General features: G+C 56.1%; 2 protein-coding genes across 15 annotated transcripts in view; both read left to right on the top strand.

Moving 5' to 3' along the window:
- Positions 1 to 7481, top strand: part of DTNB (dystrobrevin beta) — a 198546-nt gene extending 191065 nt beyond the window's left edge. For 11 of the 12 annotated variants that reach the window (XM_065682020.1, XM_065682021.1, XM_065682023.1 and 8 more), the window contains 3 exons: positions 1704 to 1757; positions 5217 to 5252; positions 7196 to 7481. In XM_065682020.1, coding sequence (XP_065538092.1) covers positions 1704 to 1757; positions 5217 to 5221 — 59 coding nt within the window. In that variant the 3' untranslated portion in view covers positions 5222 to 5252; positions 7196 to 7481. The remainder of the gene's footprint in view (positions 1 to 1703; positions 1758 to 5216; positions 5253 to 7195) is intronic. The other variant, XM_065682019.1, reaches the window with a different exon arrangement.
- Positions 7482 to 22517: 15036 nt separating this feature from the next.
- Positions 22518 to 26325, top strand: part of DNMT3A (DNA methyltransferase 3 alpha) — a 46607-nt gene continuing 42799 nt past the window's right edge. For all 3 annotated transcript variants that reach the window (XM_065682037.1, XM_065682039.1, XM_065682038.1), the window contains exon 1: positions 22518 to 22618. The gene's annotated coding sequence lies outside the window, so the exon portion shown is untranslated. The remainder of the gene's footprint in view (positions 22619 to 26325) is intronic.

Below are 26325 nucleotides of genomic sequence, written 5' to 3' on the forward strand. Positions count from 1 at the left end.
TAACAGCCCTTTCAGGCTTGTCAGGGATCGTGCAAGGCAGTTACGGTTCACAAGGGAGTGAAAATGGAATTAATTACAGTCTCCTACTTGAGGATATGCAGATACTGAAGAAGGCTCCCTTGAAAGTCTCTGAAATCATTTCATTTGTGTAAATTAGGAAAAGCATGAGTTATCCTCAGCTGATGAGAGTCGGTGGGATTTAACACATATTGTCCCGGAGGTAAGCTGTGAGAATAGACACCTCCTCCAGCACCAGGCTCACCCGATATAGCTGCAGGCATTGTGCTCTGAGGGTTCTGTGAGACACTGGTGTGTGCACCACCCACACCTCTGTTTGCTTCTCCCTGCCTTTGCACAAGCTTGGAAAACAGATTCTTTTGGAAGGGAAACACTGCTTGGGGTTACCCCTCCCTACATGGGCTTCCATAGATGCTCTGGTTTTGCTCCCAGCCATCTCCTCCTGCACCAGAAGCCTAATGCTCCTGGTGCTACCTAGAGAACACTGGCATCACTTTTACACCAACTGAGCTTAAAAAGACATGCAGGGATGATCTCCAGGGAGCAGGCGTGATGGTGCTGGATGGCTCAGCCCTTCCCTGTCAGGCTGCCCAACAGAAGGCAGGTTCAGGACCCAAAGCAGCTATTTTGCTCCAGGTTGTGACTCTTGTGATTAAAAATGTTTGGATTTCGTCAATGATCTCTTCTGCACTGGCACTAAGGACTCATCCATAGCCGTCAATTAGCAGCACAGAGTGTAACTCTTGGATGTCTCATCGGTCCTGCTGTTAAAGCAACAAAGAGAGCAAATGTCTATAAGATCCTCTTTGATCACATCAATTCAGAATGCTTCAGGTTTTCAAACGGTACCTTTCATTGCTCTCAGCAGCATGTGAAGGAGGCAGAAGTGATATCACTGCTCATAATAACTATTACCTGTTTACACAGGTCTCATTGAAATGTTGTGCAGAGAGATACGAGCCACCATCTGCAGAAGAATGTGACCTTCTGCTCCCACTCTCTGCTCCATAAATACAAGCCTGGCCATAAACTCTCTTCAACTTAATCAGTGTTAAATAGAATGAATCACCAGCTCTCAGGCACAGAACAAGCACTGGTCTCTGTAGGTACAGCCTGTCCCCAGTTTTGTGGCTTTGCTCCCATGTCAGCATTGGCATCACTGAACACCTTGCATAGGCAAATCCTGCAGCACCAGGAGGGACCCTCCAAGCTTTTCACCGCACCATAAACCATTATATTTCTACCTTAGATTTGACCTCAGCATGAAAGGTGTGTCTTCCTTCCCTCTGTATATATTGTTCAGTTCTTCATTTCTTACAGTGCTGAAGTAATAGTGCACAAGGGACTTTGATCCCAGTACTGCCAGGGCAAAGTAGTAGTCCACTAGTAGTCCATTCTTCTGGACAATGTAGGCACTGCTTCTGGCTAGTACTCTGCAATCCTCTGATCAGGATGGTGTGGGGACTGTTTTGCCACCAGCAGTGAGCAGACACCATGCCACAGGAAGGATGATGATGTGTTCTCCACCTAGGTTCTCCTTAGGAGCCTGGACACTCCTTCCCCTCCAATGTCACCTGTCCCTGAAAAGCCAGTTCTGCCTTGCCACAGAAAAGCCCCCTCAGCATCTATTCTCTCACTTCCTTGTCTCATGTCTGCTTTTATTTTCTATTTTCACTTTTTTGAAGCAGAGGAAGAAGATGAAGAAGAAAGAGAAAAAATGCAGAATGGAAAGGACCGAGGTAAGGGGACAAACTACAATCTCTATGCTGTTAAGACATTTTCTGACTTGCTCTTCTGCAGGAGCCCAGTTTGCTGTCTCCATTTGGAGTCTCAGGAGAGGGCTCTGCACGTGGGTGGCTCCGGGTGGGAGCAGCCTGTGTTGCTGCTACACCACCCGCAGGCACAGCACAGGTCTATTTGCCTGGTCTGGTCATCACCGTGCTGCTCTCTCCAACATCTGCCATGACTTGAGGTGACATCATGGCCAGGCTTCCTTCAGCATGTGTATTCAGCTTTCAAGAATGTTTTTCTTTCAGCAAAGGTCATGCACAGAAATGTGTCAGAGGAGGAGGAGTTGCTCCGAGCACTGCGAGAAATCCAATTCATATGAACGTATTAGAAAAAAACAAAGCATGGGATGGTGACCAGTGAAGGTCCTGAGCGGTGGAGCCGTCATCTGCTGAGCCACTGCCTCCTGTGACCTTGGCTGGACAAATGTTCAGAATTACTCTGCTGATGGTAGTCCTGTGTAGGCAGTGCTGTCGGAGGAGTGCCGTTTCACAGCAGGTCTCTTTCATCTCTACTATCCCTGGATTGCAGGTCTACATACTAATCCTCCCCAGACCACATCTTCCTTTGGTGCGAATGAACCCATGACACATGCAAGCAGAGTTATTCCCAGGCCTGGAAGTGATCATCACAGGCGTGGAGTGAGACTTGCAAACAGCCGTGCAGTGTATGGTTGAGTTGGAGGGGTCTGCAGGGGATCTGCTCCTCCTGTTGCACTCCACAAGCCAAGACCAAAGCACTTCCCAGGCCCTTCCTCTGGAGCAGATCTTGCTCAGGGGTCTCATCTTTTGCTTTCTTACGTTTTAAACCAAAACACAAGAAACAGACTGAGACAGGTTTGAATCAGCCCAAGCATTTGTCTCACTGGAGCCAAAACCTAATTTCGGCATCAACAAACTGAACTTTAGCCTTTTTCCTGTTGTACGCACATTTTCCTTCTGCGTAAGTTGAAGTGGTGGGGCCCACATTTCTCACCAGAAGTGCTCATTTTCCTAAGTTTTTGCGTCAGGTGAGTTCTGCAAAGCAGTCAGGTGTTTGGAAATGCTCCGCTTGTTGATGGTTTGTCCATCAGTATTAGATGTGATAAGTTTTTTTGAAGTGCATCCCTATTAGACATTAGAAGTTTGTAGCAAAAAGTGCAGTAAGTTTGATTTTATCTAAACCAGGACTTTTTAGAGCATTGGCTCTAAATCACAGGACCCTTTTTGCCCTAGAACATTCCTCTTTGCTTAAATATTTTAGATGCTTAGCAGATGACCCTTCTGCTTTTTTCCAAATGTGCACTGTATCTTGCATGGGAAAGGGGGATTTTGAAGAGCTGAAATATGATGTATAGTAGCAGAGACCTAGTAAGACAAATTCAGCTCTGTTAGTCATTGCAGCAGCACTGAAGTCGGCAGGGGGACACTACTGAGACATGTAACCAAAAGCAGAGCTTAGTCCAAAAGCCTTTGTGTGGAATGTAAATACTATCTCTGCCAGAGAGTAAGTGATTTCTTAATGTCACAAAGTTAGTGCGATAAAAATCTGGCAGAAGAATCAAGGAATGGTCGATACATAAACTGCTGTCCTGCAGAGTGCGCACACTATGGGAACTCCTCCAGCCACTGAAGGATGCGTGGCAATGGGGCATCAGGCTCTGGGATTTGTGCAGGCTATGTTGGAGATGACGTTCTGAAAGCACCCATTCTCTGCCTCATGTTACCTCCAGGGACTTATGGCCAGGGTGCTCCAGGTGCGTGGGGTCGGATGGGGCTGGCCAGCAGCAACCTCTGCCCACCCCAACTTCATTCTTTGCACAGCGACTCTGTGTGTATCCCCATCTCAGCAAAACTTCCCCTGGCTGGTGCGTGAGCCCATTACTTCCTCCTGTCCTGAATGAGCAAGAAGAAAAATCACTTGCAGCTCATGTAATCCGCCAGTTCTGCACTGGTGTAGACAAGGGAGGTGCTGATCCTCACAGAGACTCTGCTGGCATGTGTTTCCTAGGGACAGCAGTGCCCCCGGGCTTCTTCGCAAGTTTCTTCACAAAGTATTTCATATTTCTTTGTGTCCCAATTAATCCACCTCAAAACTTGCTTCCCTGCTGGAGAAGCTTACGTTCATACACTTGATATAGCAGTGGCATGGTCTGGCTTTAGCAAGATGAAATCATTCGGGAAGACTCCCAAGTTGGCTGAGTCTTCTGTGGTTAGGATTGCAAATCAAGCAGCATCTCCAGAGAAGAAGTCTACAAGGTTTCCAGGCACAGAAGAGCACAGTCGGGAGCTGGCAAAGCCTTGTCTATGCAGTCACGTTAGATGTCACTCCACAGCGGTTCTGCCAGCCTCAGTGCTCAATTTGCATTACCCCTTCTTGAAACCAGGCATTATGTATCCATGCATTGCACATGTGCCAGACATTATTCTAGGTTGGATGTCCCGCAGTCACTGTGTGCCATGGTCCTGCTGCCTGTCTCCAAGACAGCCTTCTGTTGGTGATCAGTAGGGGAACCCAAGACAGTATCACCTGAAATGAGACTCTCCATGAGCTGTTCCTTTCATGTATTGGCTGTTAGGATTTTGTAACCTCCAGACTGCTAGGAGAGAGCCTGAAGATTCGCTCTGCCACACTGCTGAAGAAAGTGAATGCACGCAGCTCCGTGGGGAAGAACCTGGGGTCCTGGTGGACTCCAAGTTGGCCCTGAGGCAGCAGTGTGCCCTTATGTGACAAAGGCAAATGGTTTCCTTGTCTGGCAAACGATTGCCAGTTAATGGAGGAGATCTTTCCCATCTGCTCAGCGCTGGTGAGGCCACCCCTGTGGTGCTGAGTCCAGTGCTGGATTCCCCAGTAGAAGCAGGACATGGACGGGGGGGAATCCATGAAAAGACTAAGAAAGCTGGGATCAAATCAGTGTGTGTAAATAACTGATGAGAAAAGAGTAAAGAAAATGAAGCCATAATCTTCTCAGTGGTGCCCAGTGAAAAGACAAGAGGCATTGGGCACACATTGAAACACAGGAAACAGCTTGAACACAAAAAATACTTCCTTACCATGAGGCTGGTCGAACTCCGGCACAGGTTGACCAGAGAGGCTGTAGGGTCTTCACCCTCGGAGATACTCAAAACCTGGTGGGACAAGGTCCTGAGCAGCCCACAGTGGCTTGACCCTGCTTTGGGAGAGGTTGGACTAGGAGATGCCCAGCGGTATGGGCTCACCTCAGAGGTGCTGGGATTTCTAGGATTTAGTGAGAGCAGGATCCCTTTCTTGCCTGCCTCATATTTCAGAGGACTTGCCGTTTATCCCAATGCATGTGAAGCTGTTTGCAGTCCTGAGAAGAGTGAGCAGCAACAGATGGGGAGTGTAGATTTTTCATTTTATAGGAAATAAGATTACCTGCTTTCTGAACATGCTTTTCCCCTGTGTTGCAGGTTAGGTGGACGACCACAGGATGTACAGTAATTCAGGTAAGGATGGATGGAGTTTTTTCTTCCCATTTCCAGCAGCACTGCTCTGTACACACCATCCCAATGTGTAGCTCCCTGGTCACCTCCTGCCCTTGTCCTTTATGTCTCATTTCTGCAGAAGGAAGGTTCCCTGCCTGCCCATCATTCCGCAACCATTCAAAAGGATGTTGAGTTTTTCCCTTGTTAAGATCCAATTCTACAGACAGTGGGAAAACATCATTAACTTCAGTGAGAACAGCATTATCTCCTGTTTTATTAGTATTGCTTCTATACTGAGAGGCCCCAGTGAGGAAACAGGACCCTATTGTGATGGACACTATCCAGATGTACTAAAAATACAATCTCTATCCTCAAAGAGCCTGTGCTTTAAGTTATAATAAGGCACAACAGATGGATAGACAAACAGGTGCTTGGAGAGCACGAGATAGCAGTACAGGAGACAGCCTGAGCCCTGTGGTGACAATACCTCTGAAGGACTTGAATAAGATCCTTATCTTCCCCATCTGAAAAGCTTGCAGGATGGCACCCGATCAGGTTTCCACACTCGCTGGGTATTTGCCATAGCCACAATACCCATCTTTCACCATTCCCAGTGGGAAGAAGGAGGGTTCTCGTGGCAGAGAAGCGTACTGAGCACACACACATCATTAGCAGGAAAGGGATGGGGTCTGGTGTCATAGGTAGCCTTCCTTCAAAGCACCTTTTGCTTCACACTGCAGGTTCGTTAGTTGTAGAAACCATGCAAGAAAACAGTCTTTGGACTTTAATTTACCGGCTCAGCCCATGGTGGTAGTAGACAGATGAACTAGTCAGGATGGATCTAAAGCACAATTTTGCATGATAAACCCACCACAGTTGTCCTCTAAAGGTAATTTGCAAAGGAGGAAGAAGGGAATTTGCCCTTTCTGCCTCCCTGCCATTTCAGTGGTGGATAGAGATAACCTGAAAGTGACTTGAGAGGTTTTCTGATAGTTTTTACATTAGAAATTCAAGTCCTGCCTCATCTGAGAAACAATCTGGTAATTCAAGAAGGAGTGAAATTACACCATTAGAGAGGAAGCCAGCAGTGGAGAGCTGTTTATACCATGTCTGGCTTTTTCATAACGTCCCTTTAATTCTAATGGCTTTGGAGAAAAGGATGGCTTTGACCCTGCTCACCCCTTAGCCACTGATCTGGAGATGGAAGCTCCCTGTTCCGTGAGAAGCCCAGCAGCGCCTCCAACACCACTAAGACTGGCGCTGATAAATGCTAAAACAAAGACAACCAAACAAATAAGAGAGAGAAACTACTTTCAGGTTTCTTTATTCTCCAGAAAGAATTACAAATTCTGTGAAACAAAAAAAATCCTTTAAACTTTGGTGGTTCTTCACGTTCCTCGCGTCCCCATTCCTGGTGCCCAGAGCTGTAGCATGTCCTCCTGAGCCTTCTTAGTAGTGGTGGTGGTGGTGTCCGGCCAAGCCACACCAGTGGCTCCGGCCACCCATCGGCTCTGGCTGCCCACTGATGATGGAGGGGGCTGGGGTGGGCAGCATCATCAGGGCTTTCTGTTAACAGATCTTGGCTGTCCTTGGGGGAAAATGCTCAGCACCAACCTTACCTTGGCTTGCAAGTCAACTGTGTTGGCTAATGCGCCTTTGCTGGCAGGACCTGGGACCAGCCACAGCACTGTGGTCTTGGTGTCATTGACTCAGAGGCTCATGATTCCTCTGTTTCCTGGCTTGTCTTGGGTCCAAGTTGAGGAGCCCTGGGGTCAGCAGGACACTTGGTGGTCACAGTGTCCTGCTGACCACCAAGCTTTGGTGGTTTGGTCTGCTCTAAGCTTGCCCGGGGTGGCCCCAAAGATGCGCAGCCCCTAACGGAAGGTTCAGGAGCTGATCTCCAAACCAGGCCGGAGCTCTGTGCTCTGCAGATGCTGATGGCACGTGTGTTTCCGGTGATGCAGGCATGGAGGGTCACGCTTACAGTCGAGAGACGTCTCCCCATCCTTCGGAAGTGGCACGTTTCAGCTGATACATTTACCATCGTGCAACTGTGACCGATCTCAACCACCTGCTGACGAAAGCGGCTTTCTCCAAACCACCCAGAGGGCTTTCCCCGTGGGCACTTGCCTCTTAGGTCATTGCATGTACTGTTTTCCTCCATGTGTTTACTAACAATAATCAAACTCAGCAATTTATGGGAGGTTTAAAGAAAAAAAACAAGACAAAAGGAAAGCCAATACTCCCTGCTCCTAAGTGTACTGACCTTCTTTGATTTCCTCCCAAATGGTGTCATCATCGTGTCACACAACGGTTATTTCCTCTTGAGTTCTACCCCTCGGTGTGCATGAAATGATGGGTGTAGAGCCTTGTGGGGTGCCTTGCGTGTGACATGGAGGGGGGGTCTGCCTTCCAAAACCCACCTCCTGGAAGTATCACACTGTCTGTGGATGTCTGGTTGCCATCATGGGTGATGCCGCATGTCATGCCGGGAGGAAATGGCAGGGCACAGCACGGGCGAAGGGAGGCACCGCCTGCCTCCCAGCGTTCCTGGCTCTGCTGCTCTTCAGACTGTTACAGAAATTTCCCTTTACAGGCAGGGAATTCAGGGACAGCCATCGCTAGGCTTAGATTAGCATCTCCACATTTGTTTTCAGGAGTCAGGTTCAGTTTTGTTTAAATTAAGAGAAACAGCCAGGTTGTGAAGTCTGAGGCTGGCAGCTCACTGCTCGCTGATGCTCGCTGGGCTTTTCTTCCATAGCTGCTTAGAAGACATCATGATCGGTTCCAATCACTGGTGGTTTTCTTTTTGGTTTTTTTTTTTTTTGGTGCTTAGGAATGTTATTTTTAGTGGAAGGAGCTGAGTGCCCTAATGCATCTATAAATATTTATCAGGGGTGATGAATGGAAAGGAGTGATAAACCCTGAAACCAGCCCTCAGCTTTTCTTCCCATCTGAACTGATACGTGGCCTCGGCTCTTGGTGGAAAGTGCTCGTTGGGTACCTACAGCCCCTGGGGAGAAAGAAAATAAACACTTGTGGTGGCCACAGATTTGGTTGAATATAAATATTGTGAATGAGCTGTCAAGAAGGAGAGGAAAGTGATGATAACCTGGTGCAGCGTGTTAGGTTTAGCCTGCCAAAGAGAGCATGCTCGCGGGGACGGGGAAGGTTTCATGTGTGTTTTCAGATGAATTTGTTAAATGAGGACCTGCAGCAGCTTTGGTTGGAGCATGGAAAATAGGAATGTTTTGCTAATGGCTGCGCTCAGGATGCTGCTGGGGTGGTGAAGGCCATCGGCAGCTGGAGGGGTTATGACTGTACAGGCATAGGGGCCCTCCTCCTGCTGACCAGAAGTGCAAGGGGCCAGCAGCATCTCCTGGCACCTCACGTGAGCAAGAACCCAGGGGCTCGCAGCCAAACCCCACTGGGTCCAGTATCAGAACCACAGTTGTCTTCCATGGATGGGTCATCTGAGCCAGCAGCAGTGCCAGTGGTGGGGGGCTGCACCATGGGACAGCCTGGGCCGGTGATGGGAGAGCCGTGTGGGATGGTGGGGTGAAGTCACCACCTCCTTAGAAGTGCCAGGGCCCAAATTGTAGCACAGAAAGGGAAGGCAGGGAAGAATACATATCTCTTTCCACTGTCAGGGAAGCCTGGATCACATGGGAGCATCATGTTTGCTGCTTTTATTCTGTTATTTCGCATGCTGCGACTTTCCCTTCTTGCTTTTGCTACCCCGACTGCCCAGAGGCAAATTCTCCTGCTGCAGCCACAGCCTCGGACACAAGCATCTCTCTGAGCCTGCGGTCCAGCTGCAGGTGGAGGAGATGCAAGGCTGGGCACTCAGAGGGGGGAGATGCGCCCACACCAGGGATCTTGCCACCCTACAGGGCTCATGGGGGGACATGGATGGGAGGCAGCCGTCGCATCATGGGCTGATGCAAGCTCAGGTACAGCAGGGAGGGTGCTTGTGCCTCTCCTTCCCCCCAGTCACAGGAACAGTGATAGCCAGTGGAGCTGGGGCTTGTTCAGAAAACCTGGCAGAATCGATGGAGTTTTGTACAGACGCAGCCAGGATGTTGTCTGTGTATGTTAAATGTGTCCCTTCGTGCCGTGGCTCTGCATTACCTCATCCACGGTACCATTTGTTTTAGCCAGCAAAGTGTTTTAGCAGATGTTTTATATTATTGGTTGGCTGGGGTTGCAGGTTGGTGCTGGTGGCTGCAGCGCTGGCTGCTGCAAGAGGACAGCCTTCGCCCAGCCACCACTGGAGCTTGAGGAACCCATGTCCCCCTGATCTAAACAGTCCTGGAAAGGCTGCAGTCCTGCACTCATTTTGCACCCTGCAGCCAGCCACAGCAGCCCAGCAGTGAGACTAACTGGGTCCATGCGTCACATCACCAAGGCCTGAGCTTAATTACACTTGACCTCATCAGTCTGCTTCTGATGGCTTCCCTCCGCAGCCACTTGGAGGTGATGGAGACGATGCTGCAGAGTCCCTCCTGCCTTGCCCTGCGATGCATGGTGACGCCAAGCAGAGCATGGTAGCTGGCTTGGCCAGTGCCCTGGGCAGGCTGTCATGACATGCTACCCAAGTGCGTCATTTAGGGAAGTCACTGCCGGTCTACAGACTCTGTCAGAGAAGTCGAGCTGGTGCACATGCCACTGCTCCTGGCACTGGTCTGGCACTGGGGTAGGCAGTGTGGGCTCAAAGCACAGCCTGGGGGACAGACTGGTCCAGCCAAGCCCAGAAAGTACAAAGACAAGCATGGATGCTGTACTGTGGCCAGCAAGGGTGTTCCTGCAACAAGGCAGGATGCCCAGGATCATTTTGCACCCCAGTAGCACCAGGCACCTCCATTGGTGACATACTGGGACATTGTGTAGGGGAAAAAACACCCAGCACCCCAGCTTGCTTACGATTAACTTTGAAACCTGCTTAGGAACTATTGTTTGCCTTTGGAATAATCGCCTTAAACCTCCCAGGAGGAACAGTTCACGCCTGGCTTTAATACATGTCCCCAGGCTGTGCCCCCCTCCGGCGTTACTGCACCCCAGCCCTGGCATGTGTGGGTTCCAGAGGCCATGGCACTGTGCTGGGTACCGGCTGCTCCCCAGCCACTCGCCCCAGCCCTTGCTCAGTGTCCTGGAAGCTCCATGGAAATCTGCTCTGGGGAGCTGGAGAAGCTGCCGGGGTGGGAGCCGGGTGCATGCGCACGTGTGCCTGCGTGCACTGCAGGCAGCATGTCGCATGCCAGTGCTGCTCTCAGGAGATCCACTGGATCCGAGCGTTCCTGCCAGTGACTGCTCAGCTCCCACAGGATGGCTGGTCCCCGGCATGGGCCCAGTGCCTCAGTGGTGACAGGAAGACGTGCTGTGGTGTAGCCATGGCACCTGTAATCAAGCCCCTTTTTAATTCCCACTTGGGCTGAACACGGGCTGTGGCAGAGCTGTAGAGCTCACAACACCTTCTCACACTGGGCAGAGGTGGACAGCAGCACCCATCCAATTCAGACTGAAATGAAACTTCACAGCTTCCTGTGGGAAAACCCCACCTGACGCAGAAAGCAAAATGCCACCTAAAAACGTTTTCTCATGGCAAAATAACCTGCACAGAGATACATCCCTGCACCGGCATCTCTGGCCACTGTCCTGCTGCCGAGGGCTAAGGCCAGGGGAGCGAAACCCGTAGTTTTCATGGGGTAGGGAATAGGGCCCTGTGTGATGTGTCCCACACCTGGATGGTCGGCCAGTGATGTGCGAGGGGAAGGCAGGGGCTTTGGCCATTCATGCCATCACTCAGAGGCTTCCCAAGCCTCCACTGTGCCTATGCAAAGGGAGCGTCCCCAGCAGAGCCCAGCAGTTGGGGTCAGGGACCACACAAAGCTTTGATGCCATTCCCTATCCCTGGCACCTTATGAGTCTGGCTGTAGGCACAGGGGAGAGCGGGAGCATCCCTGGGAGCGCCTGACAAACCCATGCTGGAGCTGATGCTCTAAATGTGGGGAATGGCTCTAACAGAAACCTGTAAACTGGAAGCCATGTTCTGTCATCTGCCAAGTATTTAATAAATTCATCTCATCCTGGAGGGGTGTCTCGTCCCTTCGCCGCGTGAAAAAGAGCTGAGATGTTAATGAAAAAGCAAAAAACAAGGTTTTTAAGAGCTCCAAAGCAGCGGGCAGCAGGAGAGCAGCTGCCAGTGCTTGCCGAGGGTCCGCACAGAGCAGCGAAGCCAGGAGATTACCCGCATTTGTCATGGCTGCAGGTCACTGGGAGCAGACAGAGCTGCCTGTGTTCAGAGCCGGGGCATCTGTGCCATCGGCACCACGCCGGCGCCCCATCCCAGCTGCCCCGTCCTGCCAGATGTTTCCCCACTGCAAACGCTGCACCGTTGAGCGCATCTGGAGAGAAAGGGTGAAGGCTGGGCTCGGAGGGCAGCAAGGTGGGAACAGCCACACTGGAGCCCCCATCTCCTCCCAAAGCAGAGCTAGAAACTGGGGAGGGGGGGAGCTTGGGTTTGAGGTAGCAGGGGCCCAACACCCCCAGCAAAGGCTCCAGCAGTGGTGGGGCCATTGTTGCCGCTGCTCCCACCAGATGTGGAGCCGGTGATGGAGGCTCATCCCCATTCAGCACCAGTTCGGGGGTGCCTCACAGCCAGCACCAGCTCTCCCATAGGGGTACCCAGGTCCCACTACTGAACCCACTGGCAATACCTCGTGCCCCCTTCAACCGCTGCTGAAGGACCCTCTGGCCCCCACAGTCAGCAGGCAGAGCTGCCTTGGCTCTGCTTACAGAGAGGAAACCTAAGCCCTCGGAATCCACAGCTTCCCAGGCGCAGATGCATCCCCTCCACTTCCCAGCCCCAATAATTTGGCACAGCGCTGCCCAGCTCCAGGCACGCTTTTGTTTTAGGGATTAGGTGCCTTGGTGGGAAAGATGTGGAGTCTTCCCATAGCCAGGGGGTCTCCCGGCTGCTGCTAGGCCTGGGGCAGCTCTGCTCCTCACCCCACATCACCGGGGCAGCTCCGCTTCCAATCCAACATCCCTGGGGCAGCTCTGCTCCCCATCCTGCATCCCCGGGGTAACAACTCCCCATCCTGCATCCCTGGAGTGGCTCTGCTCCCCATCCTGCATCCCTGGAGTGGCTCTGCTCCCCATCCTGCATCCCTGGAGCGGCTCTGCTCCCCATCCTGCATCCCTGGAGTGGCTCTGCTCCCCATCGCACATCCGCCACCTGAGAGTGTGCCCAGGGAAGGAGCAGTGGGTGCTGCATCCCCCAATCCAATCAGCAATGCCCAGGACCACCTGGGGACACAGTCTGTGGTGACAGGGTGCCCCAGCTCTCCCTCTCTCTGCCACGGAGGGCCCCTGTGGAAGGGACACTGTTCCTGCATCCCCAGCACCCTGTGCTGCTCCCTCCCCTCCTTGGTACTCACAGTTCCCCAGGAGCTGCCTGACACCCAGCCTCCGTCATTGGGTGCCTGGGGACCCCACACTCCAGACAACACCAAGATAGCAGAAGAGGCCAGTAGCTGATGACCATGAGTGCTGTGTCCATCACCAGAACATGCTTGCTGCCGTGCACCCCTTCCAAGGAGGATGTGGGTGCTATGTGTCACCTGGCTGCTGTGCCAAGGGGGACACGGGTGCTGTGTGTGGACATAGGACCTGTTTGCCTGTCCAGTGGCACCCATGTCCCTGCTCCTGCCCCTCTGTTTATTCTACAGGTGATAACACTTCTACATCTCATTGGTGCCATATTTAAATCCAATCACCCCCAACCCAAATTACCGCCCCACCCTCAGGAGCAGATCAGCTCCTGCTCAGCACGGAGCTGCAGGTGGACGCAGGCCCATGGTGATCCCAGGGACCCCATGCATCCCACACAGACCCCAGGGACTCCATGTGCCCCACGGAGATCCCCAGAACCCCACAGAGCCCCCACAGCGGGCTCAGGCATGGGCACCCCTTGCCAGGATCCCCCCCAGCCAGAGCTGGGAAAGGCTGCATCCCACCCCCAGTGCTGCAGCACGGTCCGTGCCCCCACCATTGGGCCCCACATCCTGGACGCCCAATACCTTGTAGCGTGCAAGACCAAAACTGGAGTCCATGCACCCATCCTATGGGCACTGTTCAGTGGCAGGGGACACAGTAGCAGGGCATGCAATGCTGTCCTTTCTGCTCCCCTCCTGCCCGGATCACAGGGTGGGCAGGGGGTCCCATGGGTGCCGGAGCTGAGGGTCACTGCCCCAGTCTGAAAGGAAAGATCAGGCATGGCTGGCTGCCATGTCCATGTGGCTCAGACACCCGCAGCCTCCTCCCCTGGGGGCAGCCCCTGTTGTAGTTCCCCATGGACATGGGGTTGGGGGGCTCCATGTCAGTGCCTGACCCCAGCGCTGGGGCTGCTCCTCATTCACACCATTTAATGGCCACCCTGGGCCACATCAGCCGCTCCAGCTCCATCCATCACCGGGGAATTGATTCTTCCGCTCAGCTACAAGCTGTTGGTGTGACCTGTGCCCTTCCCCACCAGCTCTGCTCCTGCATCCAGCCATGATTTATGGGGATGCAATGGGAGTGCCGAGCACAGTTATCGGTGGGCAATGGCAGGGCAAACACTGTGCTGGGGTGGGACGCAGAGGGTGCAGCCACATGTGCCGGGGAGGCTGGCATGGTCCGTGCCCTGGGCTCCACAGGGACTGGTCCTCACTGCCTGGGGATCCTGGGTCTCGCTGCACCACCCACCCTCACACCTACCCATCACACATGGATGCACCCGCTGCCTCGCACACTCATGCCCTGCGCACACGCACACCCATGGCACACGCTGTGTCCCCCGGGTACAGGCCACCATCACATACACCCAGTGCCATCAGTGCTCCCACACCTCACATACACCCCCAACCTGGCTCCCTGTGACCCACACCCAGTGAGGACTGCGACATGCCAAGGGGTGGCACAAGCCCTGGTGGCACTTTGGGATGCAGTGCAGGGCACATAGCCCAGTGCAGCCTCACAGGATGACTCAGAGCCCCTTCCAGCATCCTTATCCTGTAGGGATGGTGCTGGGTGGGGGACGCCGAGGTGAGGGGCCAGGGCACGGGGTGTCCCTCCTGTCACGCTGTGGGATGCCAGGGCCATCGGCCATTTCTGCTGGCTTGTGCAGAAATTTGGTGGCAGTTACATAACGAGGAGCCATGGGCCCTGGAAACAAGGTCAGGCGGGAGGCGGCGGTGGCGGCGGCAGGCTGTGGGGGGAGCAGGAAGGACTGGCTGGCAGATGCTCTCCCTCCCCAGGCTGCAGCAGTGGGAGCAGCGCTGTGGGAGCTGCACACTGGGAATGGCATCAGGATACAGAACAGCATGACAGCTCAGCAACCGGGGTGCTGAGAGTCCTTCTGGCCATGGCAGCATCACACCTGCATCCCTTGGGGTCCCTCTGGCCATGCCAGTATCATGCCTGCATCCCTTGGCATCCCTCAAACCATGGCAGCATCACATTTGCATCACCACAGGTGCTGTGGGGCTGGAGCCATGGGGTGGTCCACTCCCAAATCAGGGCTCTCAAGCTTTGCTTAGTCTGAGGGTGCTCAGAACCGGACAGAGGGACTCCAAAATGGAGCAAATACCCGTCATTGCAGAGGCAGGGGGACCTGTGGGGCTCAGGCAGCAACAGGAGCTACCCCAAGTGTGGCAATGGCCAGGCTTGGCAGCATTGCCAGCAACCAGGCGACAAATGCCCACTGCAGCAGCTTTGCTTTTTTCCAGGGGATGCCTCCCTATGGGCACTGCCACTGTTCCCTCGCTGACCTCACATCACCTTCCACATAGCCCATGGGAGCAGGTGGTGATCACTGCTGGGATGGCATGCTGCACCCCTCACACCCCACATCCGTGGGGCCTGGCAGAGCTGCCCTCACACCAGCAAGGCCATGGACCAGCCTGGCACACAGCACTCCAGCCCCGCACGCCATGCCACTGCCCAGCACATGATACAGGATCAGCTGCTGCTCCCTCTGCGGCAGCGCCGAGTAACCGGCTGACCATGTGTCACCGGCTTAATTTGGTGCCCGCCCTCTCAGGGAGATTAATTAATCCAATCCCCATGCCTGAGCCCCTGGAGAGCTGCCTTCTTCCTTGGAGAGCTGTCAGTGGGATGTGGTGCCACTGCTCTTCCTGGGGATGAGGCCGAGCTGCCAGGGGCAGTCAACTGCTCAGTATGGGGGGATCTTGTGGAGCAGAGGCTGAGTCCGGCAAGCATAAACCCAGCAGGCAGAGGAACAGGCAGCAAGTCAGGGCCCGGCTGGTTCCTGGTGCTGCACCAGGGAGATTTACGGCCGGTCGGAAACGCCTTGCTGGGAGCTGCTGCCCTGACCTCCCTGTCACACCAAGATTTAAGTGGGGGATAATTGCACCTATTAGCCAAAATGAAGCTGTCTGTGGTGGTGTGGCTGCTGCAGGAGCTGGTGGGGCAGGAGGGCAGGCAAGAGGCCACGCTGCCAACTGAACACCCACAGAGAGGGGCAGTGGGGACCATGCCGGGCGCCACAGCCTGCCGTGGGAAATGGTAAGCCAGCTGGAAAGGCCAAATGCCAGCAGATGAGCAGCTCCAAGGGGATCCTCAGCACAGCAAGAGGCACAGGCTGGGCCAGCTGCCCCGGCCACAGGGCTCCCCAGCATTCCAAGGGTCTTTGGGATCTGCAAAAACTCCTCGCAGATGCAAAGCACAGAGGGGACCACGGAGCAGCATGGCCATGCTGGAGCACAGAGGTGTTGAAGATGAACAACCCATGGCCATCTTCCTCCTGCTCTGCAGAGCCCACAGCCAGTCCCTCGACAGAGCAGAAGAGCTCACCAGCCATGTCTCCACTGCCAGCGGCGTTACCAAGGGATGGTCCCATATCTCTGCCAGGATTTCACTTTCTTCCCATATACTTACATCCCCTTTACCATCCTGTCACTGCTGCCCAGAGCGTCACTCTCTCTGAGTTTCCGGCATTCTGATCAACTTTCTGTCCATCTTTCCCAGCTCCTCATTCAACTCAGCCACCTCCATCCAGTGGTGGCATCCCCCCTCCCTCTCCCACTGGCAAATGCCACTTCTCCTCGGCTGGGCATCACCGCCAGCTGCCCTGCAACCAAAACCACCTTCCTTCTCACCAGTGCACCCACTGCTTTTCAGTCACTAAGCAGCCCCACGGAAGGTGCCCAGGTTCAGTCTGTGCAGGTGGCTGGTCACTGGATGGTCCCTCAGTGAGCAGGGGCTGCCCATCCCTGATGCTCCTTGCTGGCCCTGGCTGTTTTCTTCTTCCTGACCTTTGGCAGCAGCTTCTTCCTGCCAGGCACAGTGCCTGAGCAGCGATAACAGGATGTGCACACCACGGCCCCACCAGCAGCCATGCCATGAGAGGTGCCACACTTGGGTGCTCACTGCCAGAGCTTTCCCACTGCAGAGAGTAGGGCTTGGTAAATACCGAAACAGTGGCAGAGCCAGCATGGTGTTGCCAAGGCTGGATGGGACATTGAGCAACCTGGTCTAGTGGAAGGTGTCCCTGCCTGTGGCAGGGGGTTGGAACTAGATGAGCTTTAAGTTCCTTTCCAATGCAAATCATTCTGTGGTTATATGATTCTATGCCCCACCAGAGAGGAGCATTGGCATGTGGCACCGTCACATGCCCCTGGCCAGCGTGGTGGGCATCACTACAGCAGAGTCAAGCATGGAGCTCTGGGGAGGGTGAAAAGCCCCTTCCTGTATCCCCCATCAGGGGATGGATAACATGGGGGCCTATACTGGAAGCAGTAAGCAGATAGTGCCAACAAGCAACAAGCAGGCAGTGCCAGGAGCAATGGGAATGATCCTAGGAGCAATGTGGACAATGCTGGGAACAATAGGGAAAATGTAGGGGAAAATGCCAGGAGAAGCGTAGACAATGGAGGGGACAGCACCGAGAGCACTGGGGACAACACAGTGAGGAGACTGGGGTGCTGCTGGCACAGCTCATGTGAGAGCCCATCATACAGTCATATCCCCCTGCATCAGTTCCTAGTGAATGGGAGACAAGACCCAGCAAATGCTCTTGGTATTGACTTTTCCTTTTCACTGTGAGTATCAAAGCAAAGGGGGGCGGGGGGAAAGTTTTTTTTTTAAAAGAGTAATGTCTTCCATCCCAAAGGCTGTCAGCAAGAGCAGACACAGGGGTGAAACCTCCTCACAGGTGAGAGAGGCACAGGAAGCGCCCTGATAAGAAGCATCCTGCCGGCCCTGACAGAAAGACGGACAGACACCAGGGAAGCAAGCCCATGCCACCTGCAACCCAGATGCCCGGGGAGCTGCCAGCACCGCTGCCTCCCCTGCCTTCAACCCAGCCGCCTGCACCCACCGCAGTAGGAACCACAGGGAAAACACAATAACAGAGAAGAGAATGATCTGGGGAAAACTTAGAGCATCTTCCAGTGCCTACAGGGGCCAACAAGAAATCTGGAGAGGGGCTTTTGACGAGGGCATGTGGGGATAGGACAAAGGGGAATGGCTTCAAACTGACTGAAGAGAGATTGAGATAAGATCTTAGGAAGTTCTTCCCTGTAAGGGTGGTGAGGCCCTGGCACAGGGTGCCCAGAGAAGCTGTGGCTGCCCCATCCCTGGCAGTGTTCAAGGCCAGGTTGGATGGGGCTTGGAGCAACCGGGTCTAGTGGAAGGTGTCCCTGCCCATGGGAAGAGGGTTGGAACTAAATGAGCTTGAAGTTCACTTCCAACTCAAACTACGCCATTATTCTACAACTGTTCAGAGAGGAAACCTGCCCTCCCCTTCCCCCTGCTCCAGCCAGAAGAGCAGCTCAGGCCTGCTGTTAGCAATAAATAACACCAGCATGAGCAGCACTGTGTTCTCTGCTCATCTAGAAGAACGGCCAGGCTCAGCCCAAAGCCTGACCCGACACAAAGCCTGACCCAGCAGTGGATTAAAGAGCCCCAGCTGGTCATGGGGCAGTTGGTCTTTAAGGAGACAAGTCAAAAATAGAAACCTGAGCAGGCTGTTAATTGATCATTTAGATGAAGCTTCTCTGGAGATGCTGCGGTCGAAACATAGTGGGATGGCGCCGCACCACAGCAGGCACAGGAGATCTGGTGCCGTGGTGCAGCCGGTGCTTCCCCACGTGCAGCATTTCCCATCCCTGCACCCATCCTGTTGGTCCCTGCAGCTGCTCCCTGGAGAGCGGCACTGCCCCATGGACAACCACACAGGATAGCACCTGGCTGTGGAGCCGGGGCCCTGGAATGCTATGCAGCCATATGTACCTGCAGCCATAGGTACCCTCAGGTGTACCCACCGGTGTACCCACATGCAGCCATGTACTGATATATGTATTTCCAGCTATACCTACTTGCAGATGCACCTATATCAAGCTCTACTTATGCAGATATATCTACATGGAGCCATACCTACATAGAGATATATATGTATATACATACATATATATCTATATGTACATATATCCATATATACATATGTACCTATAAGGATACGCATCTATATAGATTTGTACCTATATGCATGCACCTATATAGATATGTACCTATATATATCTATATATATATACACATACACACATACGTAGGTGAGGCCCTGACACTGGCTGCCCAGAGAAGCTGTGGCTGCCCCATCCCTGGCAGTGTTCAAGGCCAGGCTGGACGGGGCTTGGAGCAACCTGCTCTAGTGGAAGGTGTCCCTGCCTGTGGCAGGGGTTGGAACTGGATGAGCTTTAAGGTCTCTTCCAACCCAAACCATTCTGTGATTCCATGATTCTATGGTTCTATACATACGTGATGTTACACCGGCATGGAACCAGTCCTACACACAGCTATCCCTAATGCCACGATGCACCTACTGGCAGCTCTACCTCTGGCAGGGCTCTGTGGCAGAGCTGCCCGCACTCCGTGCCGTAGGCAACACTGCCTGTTGGAGCAGCGCAGGCAGCTCGTGCTGCACAGGACCGGTGCGTGCCCGGGCTGCTGCCAGGCTGGCTGCCGGCCAGTGCCTCAGGCAGTCACCTGCAGTGCTGCAGCACGAGGTGTGGGGAGCCACGGATGTGCCAGCATGGCTGTGCCAGAGCACAAGGGCGGCTGTGCCAAGCAGCACTGCAATTAGGCCAGGGCTTCGGGATATGGAAAACAATTCCTGCAGCATGGCAGACTCTTCCGGAGGCAGGAGCTGCAGCAAACCCAAGCAGTGCTCTAATGCCAGCATTGCCAATGCCCCTCACTGTAAGAAAAGCCCTGCCAGCCCTGGCACAGTGCATGCCATGGCTGCAACGAAGCCTCTGCAGTTCAACATGGCAGCATACTGGAGACCTGCCAGCCAACACCGTGGCATGTGCTGCTCAGGGCACCCTGAGCACATTAAGCAACTGGAGAAATCGGGTTTGCTGGGGTTGAGCTGCAGCAGCATTCACAGGGAGTACATGGGGAGAGCACAGCAAAGACCATCAGCTGCATCCTGGGGTCAGGGCAGCCGGGGTGCTGGGGTTTAATCATTTGATGATAGCATCCTTACACAGCTCAGGTTAGCCACTGGGTCCTTGTTCACCCCAGGGGTCCCGTCCTGCACACCAGGCTGCCACTGAGCCTGGCTACACTGCACTACAGGCAGCTGGGGCAAATCCTCTCTCTCATGTGTTTGGGCAATGGCACTCCGCTGCTCACTGCACCCAGGCCCAGCTCTGTAAGCACCCAGGGCCTCACCATTACCGACACGGCCATTGGCAGCTGCCACTGTTGCCAGTCCCACAGGACCCTGCCCATGTGGTTTGGTGGGGTTGACCCCAGCACAGGAAGCAACCAGATGCTGGCTCAAATACATGCACTGGGTCTGCTGCTGCTGATGCAGAGTGGGCACCATGTTGCTGCTGGCTGCGCACAGGGAGGTACCAGCAGAAGCAGGCAGCCCCTCAGCCTTTGCTGTAGCTCTGGGCCAGTGGGCGACTGCTCCTTTCCAACCTGGAACACAGGGATATCTGGAGGGCTCCCTTAGGAGAGCCATGGGAACTTGAGGGAGGAAGGAAAGGAAGGAGGGAGCAGCCTTTCCCTGCAGAAGCAAAGGAGGCTGCCTATTAAGTCAGGAGAATGCAACATTAATTATTATTATTAATTAATGTCTTATTTTACAGTGCCCCCATGTGCACTAGGCGCCTTCCAGCACTGAAGGCGAACCGGGGCCCTGCCTGAAAGGTTCCTCTCAGGGATGCAGCCCGGCACAGCAGAGCACAGCAGCATAGCATGGCCAGGGGCAGGAGCGGGGCTGCAGAAACATGGCCAGGTGCTGCCAGGCACCACTGTGCCCATGCCAGGAGCTGTGGATGCCTGCCTGGGACCCCAGGCAGCTGTCCAGGTGGTACTAGGATGCTCCCTGGATGGCCTCCCCCGAGGTCACCCCATCCTCAGCACCCAACAGTGCCAGCTTTGGCATGTGGCCCTGGTCAAGTACAGGCTTCGGTGGTGCAACCCATGGGAGGTATCAGGGGCAGCATCACAAACATTCCCACGTGCCCACCATGGCTGGAGGGATGCAGCAACTTCCCCCCAGGTCTCCAGGAACCTGTATCAGACCCCAGGAAACCTCAGGTGTGTTTACAAAGCACGAGACTCAAAGACATCATAATTGCTGAGTCCTTTGATTCAGTGTCTGCTTTCTGAGCCTTTGTGGTGCATACATGCCCACCAGGCTTTGAGCCTTTCAAGGAACTATCATGCAAATACCTCTCAGGAGAAGGTGCCCAGAGGAAGTTTCACTCAGCCCCAGCATACCTCTGACAGCCTCTGGCAAGAAGAGAAACTGGGGGTCTTCATGGGGCTGGTGTGGGATGCAGGAGCACGGGACACGGGTGCCCAGCGAGCAGAGGCTCCTTTAGATATCCCAGCAGTGCCTGGTGGTGCCTCCTGCAGGTCAGGGCCTGCTGGGGACAGTGGGATCACAGCTGGCATGAGCATAGGGAGAAGGGATAGAGCCAGTGCAAACCATAAAGAAGGTCCCCATAGCTCTGCATGGCACAGCATGGCTCAAAGCTGCATGGCACAGCTGGCACAGCACAGCTCACCACTGCCCAGCGTGGCTTGCTTTGGCATGGCACTGCATAGCTTGTCATGGCTCCCAACCACTGGCACAGCTCAACATAGCATGTCTTAGCACAATATGGCTCAGCGTGACAATGCACAGCTTGGCACAGGTAGACACCATGGCACATGGCATGGCTCAAACTTGCACCGCATGGTGCTTTGCTGCAGGATTTGGCTCTGCCCAGCTCGGCATGGCTGCAAACTCAACACTGCTCTGCATGGCACAGTGCTGCATAGCCCTGCTTGAGCTGGCACAGCCTGGGACTGCTTGGCACTGTTTGGCACAGAATAGTACTGTGTGGCTTGACCCTGTACAGCAGTGCATGGCACTGCTTGGCATGGCCCTGCTCCAGCTGACACTGCACACCACTGCATGGCCCTGCATGGCCTGATACAACATGAAACCACTTGGCTTGGCAGCAGTCTTTATAGCATGGTATTGCATGGCATGACTCAGCTTGGCATGCATAGCTCAGCACTGCATGGTCCAGCCAGCTTGGTGCTGCACAGCCTGGCACTGCATGGCACAGCTTGGCATGGCACAGTGCTCCTTGGCTTGGCATGGCCATGCCTGGTGGGCTGGCTCAGCCCAGCATCGCACAGCACTGCTGGGCCTGGCTCAGCTTGGGCCAGCCCACCTTATGCCAGCATGCCATAGCACAGCTCAATTTGGCTTGGCTTGGCCCAGCATGGGTTGTTTGGTCTGGCTTGGCACAGCACAGCTGGCACTGGCTCGACACAGTCTGGGCCAGCCTGGTTCAGCTCAAATTGGCTCTCTATCACCCAGCCCAACTTGGCTTGGATCTGCTTGGCCCAGTCCAGCCCAGCTTGGCTTGGCACTTTACAACCTTTGACTACACTTGGATTGGCCCAGCCTGGCTTGGCTTGGTCTGGCACGGTCTGGCTTGGCACGGCACAGCACAGCTCAGGTTAGCTGGGCTCAGCAAGGCCCAGCATTGCCCGGACTGGCCCAACGCAGCCGCGCTCCGCACATCCCGGCACACCCCAGCCCGGCACTGCCTGCAGCTACTTTGTCCTGGCCCGGCCGGTCTCGGTTCGGCTTGGCCCGGCGGGGCCGGGGCCGGCGCGGCGGGGCTGAACTGCGCTCAGCGCGGTGCGGCGGGCGCTAGGACCGCGCGGCGGGCGGGCGGCGCGGCTCGGTGCTGCAGTGGAGGCGGCGGCGCTGCGGGAGGAGGCCTCGCCGGGCAGCGCAGCGGCGGCGGCTCGGCACGGCTCGGCACGGCTCGGCACGGCGCGCCGGGCCCGCACCGGCCCAGGTAACTGCCCCACGGCGGCGCGGACACGGGTGGCCCCCGCGGACCCCCGGGAGGGGACACCCCGCGCTCAGCAGTCCCTGCCTCGGCGCGGCATGACTCGGCTCGGTTCGGCATGACTCGGCTCGGTTCGCGTCTGTTGGGCTCGGTTCGGCTCGGCTCGGTTCGGTTCGGTTCGGCTCCCTCCGGCCCGTCCCGCACAGCCCGGCGGGCGGCCCGCGGACACCCCTCCCCGGACCCGTGCCGTGTGTCCCCGTGTTCCCGGTACCCCACGACCCCAGGGGCATCGCGGCGGCGGGCGGGGGCTGTAGCGGGGTCGGGCCGGCCGGGCCGGGAGGCGCAGCGTAGAGCAGGAAAACATGGCAGCGGCCGGGCCGCCACCCGCCGGGCCGGGCCCGCCTCGCCGCCCCCCCCGTCCCCGCGGCCACCCCCGCTGCCGGCCCGGCCCCGCTTGGCGGGCGGGTGGCTCGGCTCGGCCCGGCTCGGCGCGGCCCGGCGGGCCCGGCCCCCGCGGCGCCGCCGTGTCCTTGAGCGCCGCGCCGGGCGGCTGAAGGGCAGCGCGGGGCCCCGGCCCGGCCCGGCCCGGCCCGGCCCGCTTGGGGCTGCGAGGCTGCCCGGGGGTGTCACCGCCGAGGGTGCGTGTCCCAGCCCCTGCCCATCGCAGGGCAGCGGAGAGCCCCCACGGCGAGACCCCGCGGGGCTGCTGCGGCCGGGGCTATCCCCGCCGCGGTGAGGGGCCGCTTCCCGCAGCCCTCGGCCCGGCGCTGCCCTCCCTCGGGCGGCGGCGGCAGCAGCAGGCGCAGGAGCGGGAGAGCTGCCCCGAGGGTCCGGCTGCCCAAAGTTGTGGGGTTTGCCCCGATCTCCCCCCCTGCGGGAAGCAGAAGCGCCGCAAGCCCGGCAGGGACGGGGCTGCGCGGGCAGAGGCCTGACAGGGCACTCCGTGCTGCCTGCCCGCTGCCTGCCTGCTGCCTGCCTGCTACCCCGGCCCCACTGGGGCTGCCTGCGCGCTTTCCCCTTTCCTGTCGCTTTTATTTTTCCTTTCCCCTCTTCGTTCTCGTGTGTTCATGTGTGCGAACCTGTGGGCAAATGAAATTTTCCTCTTCGCTCAGTTCCTCTTTCTTTATTTCTTCCCTTTGTGTGACGTAGACGGTGTCACCGCGGGATTGGCGTTCGGTGCTTGCATTGCTGCACCGATTGCGCGTTGGCAGGAGCCGGCTGCAACGGCGGGTGCCCGCATCCCGCTTGGCCGTGCCAGCAGATGCCCTTCGCCCGCCCCGGTGGCATCACCCAGATGGGGACGCTGGGACCAGCCCTGAGCAAACCCCTCAAAGCCGCGCAGCCACGGCAAGGGACCGGGAGTGGATGTTGTCTCCCGGCAGCTCCCGCGCCTGCACTGGCCTTTCGTGCTGAGTCAGCTTGAAACTTCTTAGCGGGAGCCTCTTTTCGTGACATGCAGCACCCGCTGCCTCTCGAGGAAAGGCAGGATGCTGGTGTCCGTGCCACTTGCTGCCTGGCGAGGCTGCAGCCCAGGCAGTCCCATGGCTATCTACATGTTCACTGAGCTGCCGAGCACAAGTGACAGCTGTGCCTGAAATACAGTGGTGGCCACTGCTTTGGCCCCACTTCACACCAGTGCTGCCACAGAGCTGCTGTGCCATGCTGGGGCAGCCACTTGAGGACCCTAGGTTTTCGAAACCTGCTGGTTTTTGAATGGGTATTTTTAGGACTGTACATCTGCACATCCCTGCCTGATGCCTTCGCACGGGCGCTGCCTGCACTGCTGCCTACCCTGGGCAGGCCAGGCGAGCAGCAAGGTGTGGCTCCCTGCAGCACCTGGAGGGGAAAGAGCGTATGTTTGCCAGGTAACTGCCAGCACGCGTGTGCGTGCGCCCAGGACACACGTGTGCCAGGAGCACACGTGCTGCGGTGGCTCCAGCACTGCCGGAGGAGCCAGCGGTGTTTGGGTGTGTGGTTTCGCCGGGTTGGAGATGTCTGCTCCCTGGTTTTCTCTCTAGGCTGTGGGTTGGTTTGGCTTTTTGACACCATCTGAACTGGCAAATCACTGCACCTGGCCAGAGAGGTGTCAGGCTGAGCCTCAGGGCTCGGCACGCACGGGAACTCGCCACCAGCACCGGTTGGGCCTGTTCCCATGGTTAACTGCCATTCCCAGTTCAAAGCCCGACCCTGACTGCCAATTGAATCGCCGGAACCCTGCTTCCAGCCCCGCAGCCCTGCCAGCTGGAGGGTTTCCGCCCTGCCCAGGGCTCTGCCTGCAGCAGCACTTGCTCACCATAATCACATCATCTTTCGGTCTGGTTTTTCCCGCCGATAAGCTGCGCACGCCGAGCTCCTCAGCTCTCCATGGCAAGGCGTTCCTGCTGGAGCTCGACTGTGGCTCCTTCATGAACTCCTGTCCCACCTGCAGAACAGCACCATGTCTTGATGCTGGTGTCTTCCGTGTGCATGGCCATCCCTTCCTGTCTCGTGGGCACTTTCGTCTGCTCCTGGCCCTTTCTGGTGCTGCTGCTCTGCAGGTTCAGCTCTGCTTGGGGCTGCAGTCTGTGCTTTGGTTTGCTTGTGGTAATGCATTGCTCCCAGGGGTGCAGTTCAGGGCAGTGTGTCAGTCCCTGGGGCGCAGCACAGTGCAGTGCATTGCATGTTGGGGTGCAGTGCAGGACCCTACGTTGCTCCTTGGGGTGCAGCAAAGGGCACTGCAGTGCTCCCTGAGGTGCACTGTTGTGCAGTGCATTACTCCCCAGGGTGCAGCATGGCACTGATGCAGTGGTGCCAACCAACCTGGGGTCCCCCTCTGCGCTGGGTCTGTTTTTAGGATACCTGGGCACTCACCAGCACCTTACACCCTCAGAACCCCTGCAGGACCTGGCAGCGGTTCCCCAGTGGCTGCAGCGAGGGCAGGAGCCATTGCATGTGTGGCCAGGCGGGCAGGCGCTTCCCTGCCCACCACGTGCACCCCTAAGCAGCGTGGCCAAATATTTTGCTCGTAAGTTACAATTACAGGGGATGAGGTCAACACTTTGCCCACGACCGTGGTTTCGGCACAACCATCTGTCAGAGGCGATCGCAGGGGAGCTGCTGCTGCTCAGCTCAGTTTTGGGACCCGGGGGACGCCCACTCTGTCCCCGGTTGCCCCTGCCAGCAGCACCCACGCCGCAGGGGGGCTGAAGGTGGGGGGAGCACCCCGCCATGAGTCAGGGGTGGGGGGCGCAGGGGGTGGGGGGTGACTCACGGCCGCAGCTCCTGGCCCCTCTGACTCAATTCTGAAGTTCTTCCCTGGCGCTGGGAAGAAGGAGGAGGAGGAGGAGGAGCGCGGCTGCCCGGGGGTGGCGGTGACTCAAAGTGACAACAACAATAATAATACGCTGCGGCACTTGTCACGGGAGAGGCGTTTGGACGGGGTCCCTCGTGCGTCCCCACCCCCAAAGGCGCACGAGGGACCCTGTCCAAGCCCGGTGCGTGTCACCGCACCGGGGGATGCTGCACGCAGGGTCACATCAGGACAGGAACAGGAGGGGGAGACACTGCGGTGCAGGTGTCACCCGCCACCGGCATGGGGGGCTGTCGGGGACCCCAGTCGCTGTCACCTAAAATGGCCGTTTAGGTTCCTGCAGGTTCCCGGCTGCGGCACGGAACGGCAGGCGCCGGCGAGGTCCCTGAATATAAAAAAGGCGGGTTTGGGGGGTTTTGGTTGT

This window comes from Lathamus discolor, chromosome 5 (assembly GCF_037157495.1).
Source record: "Lathamus discolor isolate bLatDis1 chromosome 5, bLatDis1.hap1, whole genome shotgun sequence".
Taxonomy (NCBI): domain Eukaryota; kingdom Metazoa; phylum Chordata; class Aves; order Psittaciformes; family Psittacidae; genus Lathamus; species Lathamus discolor.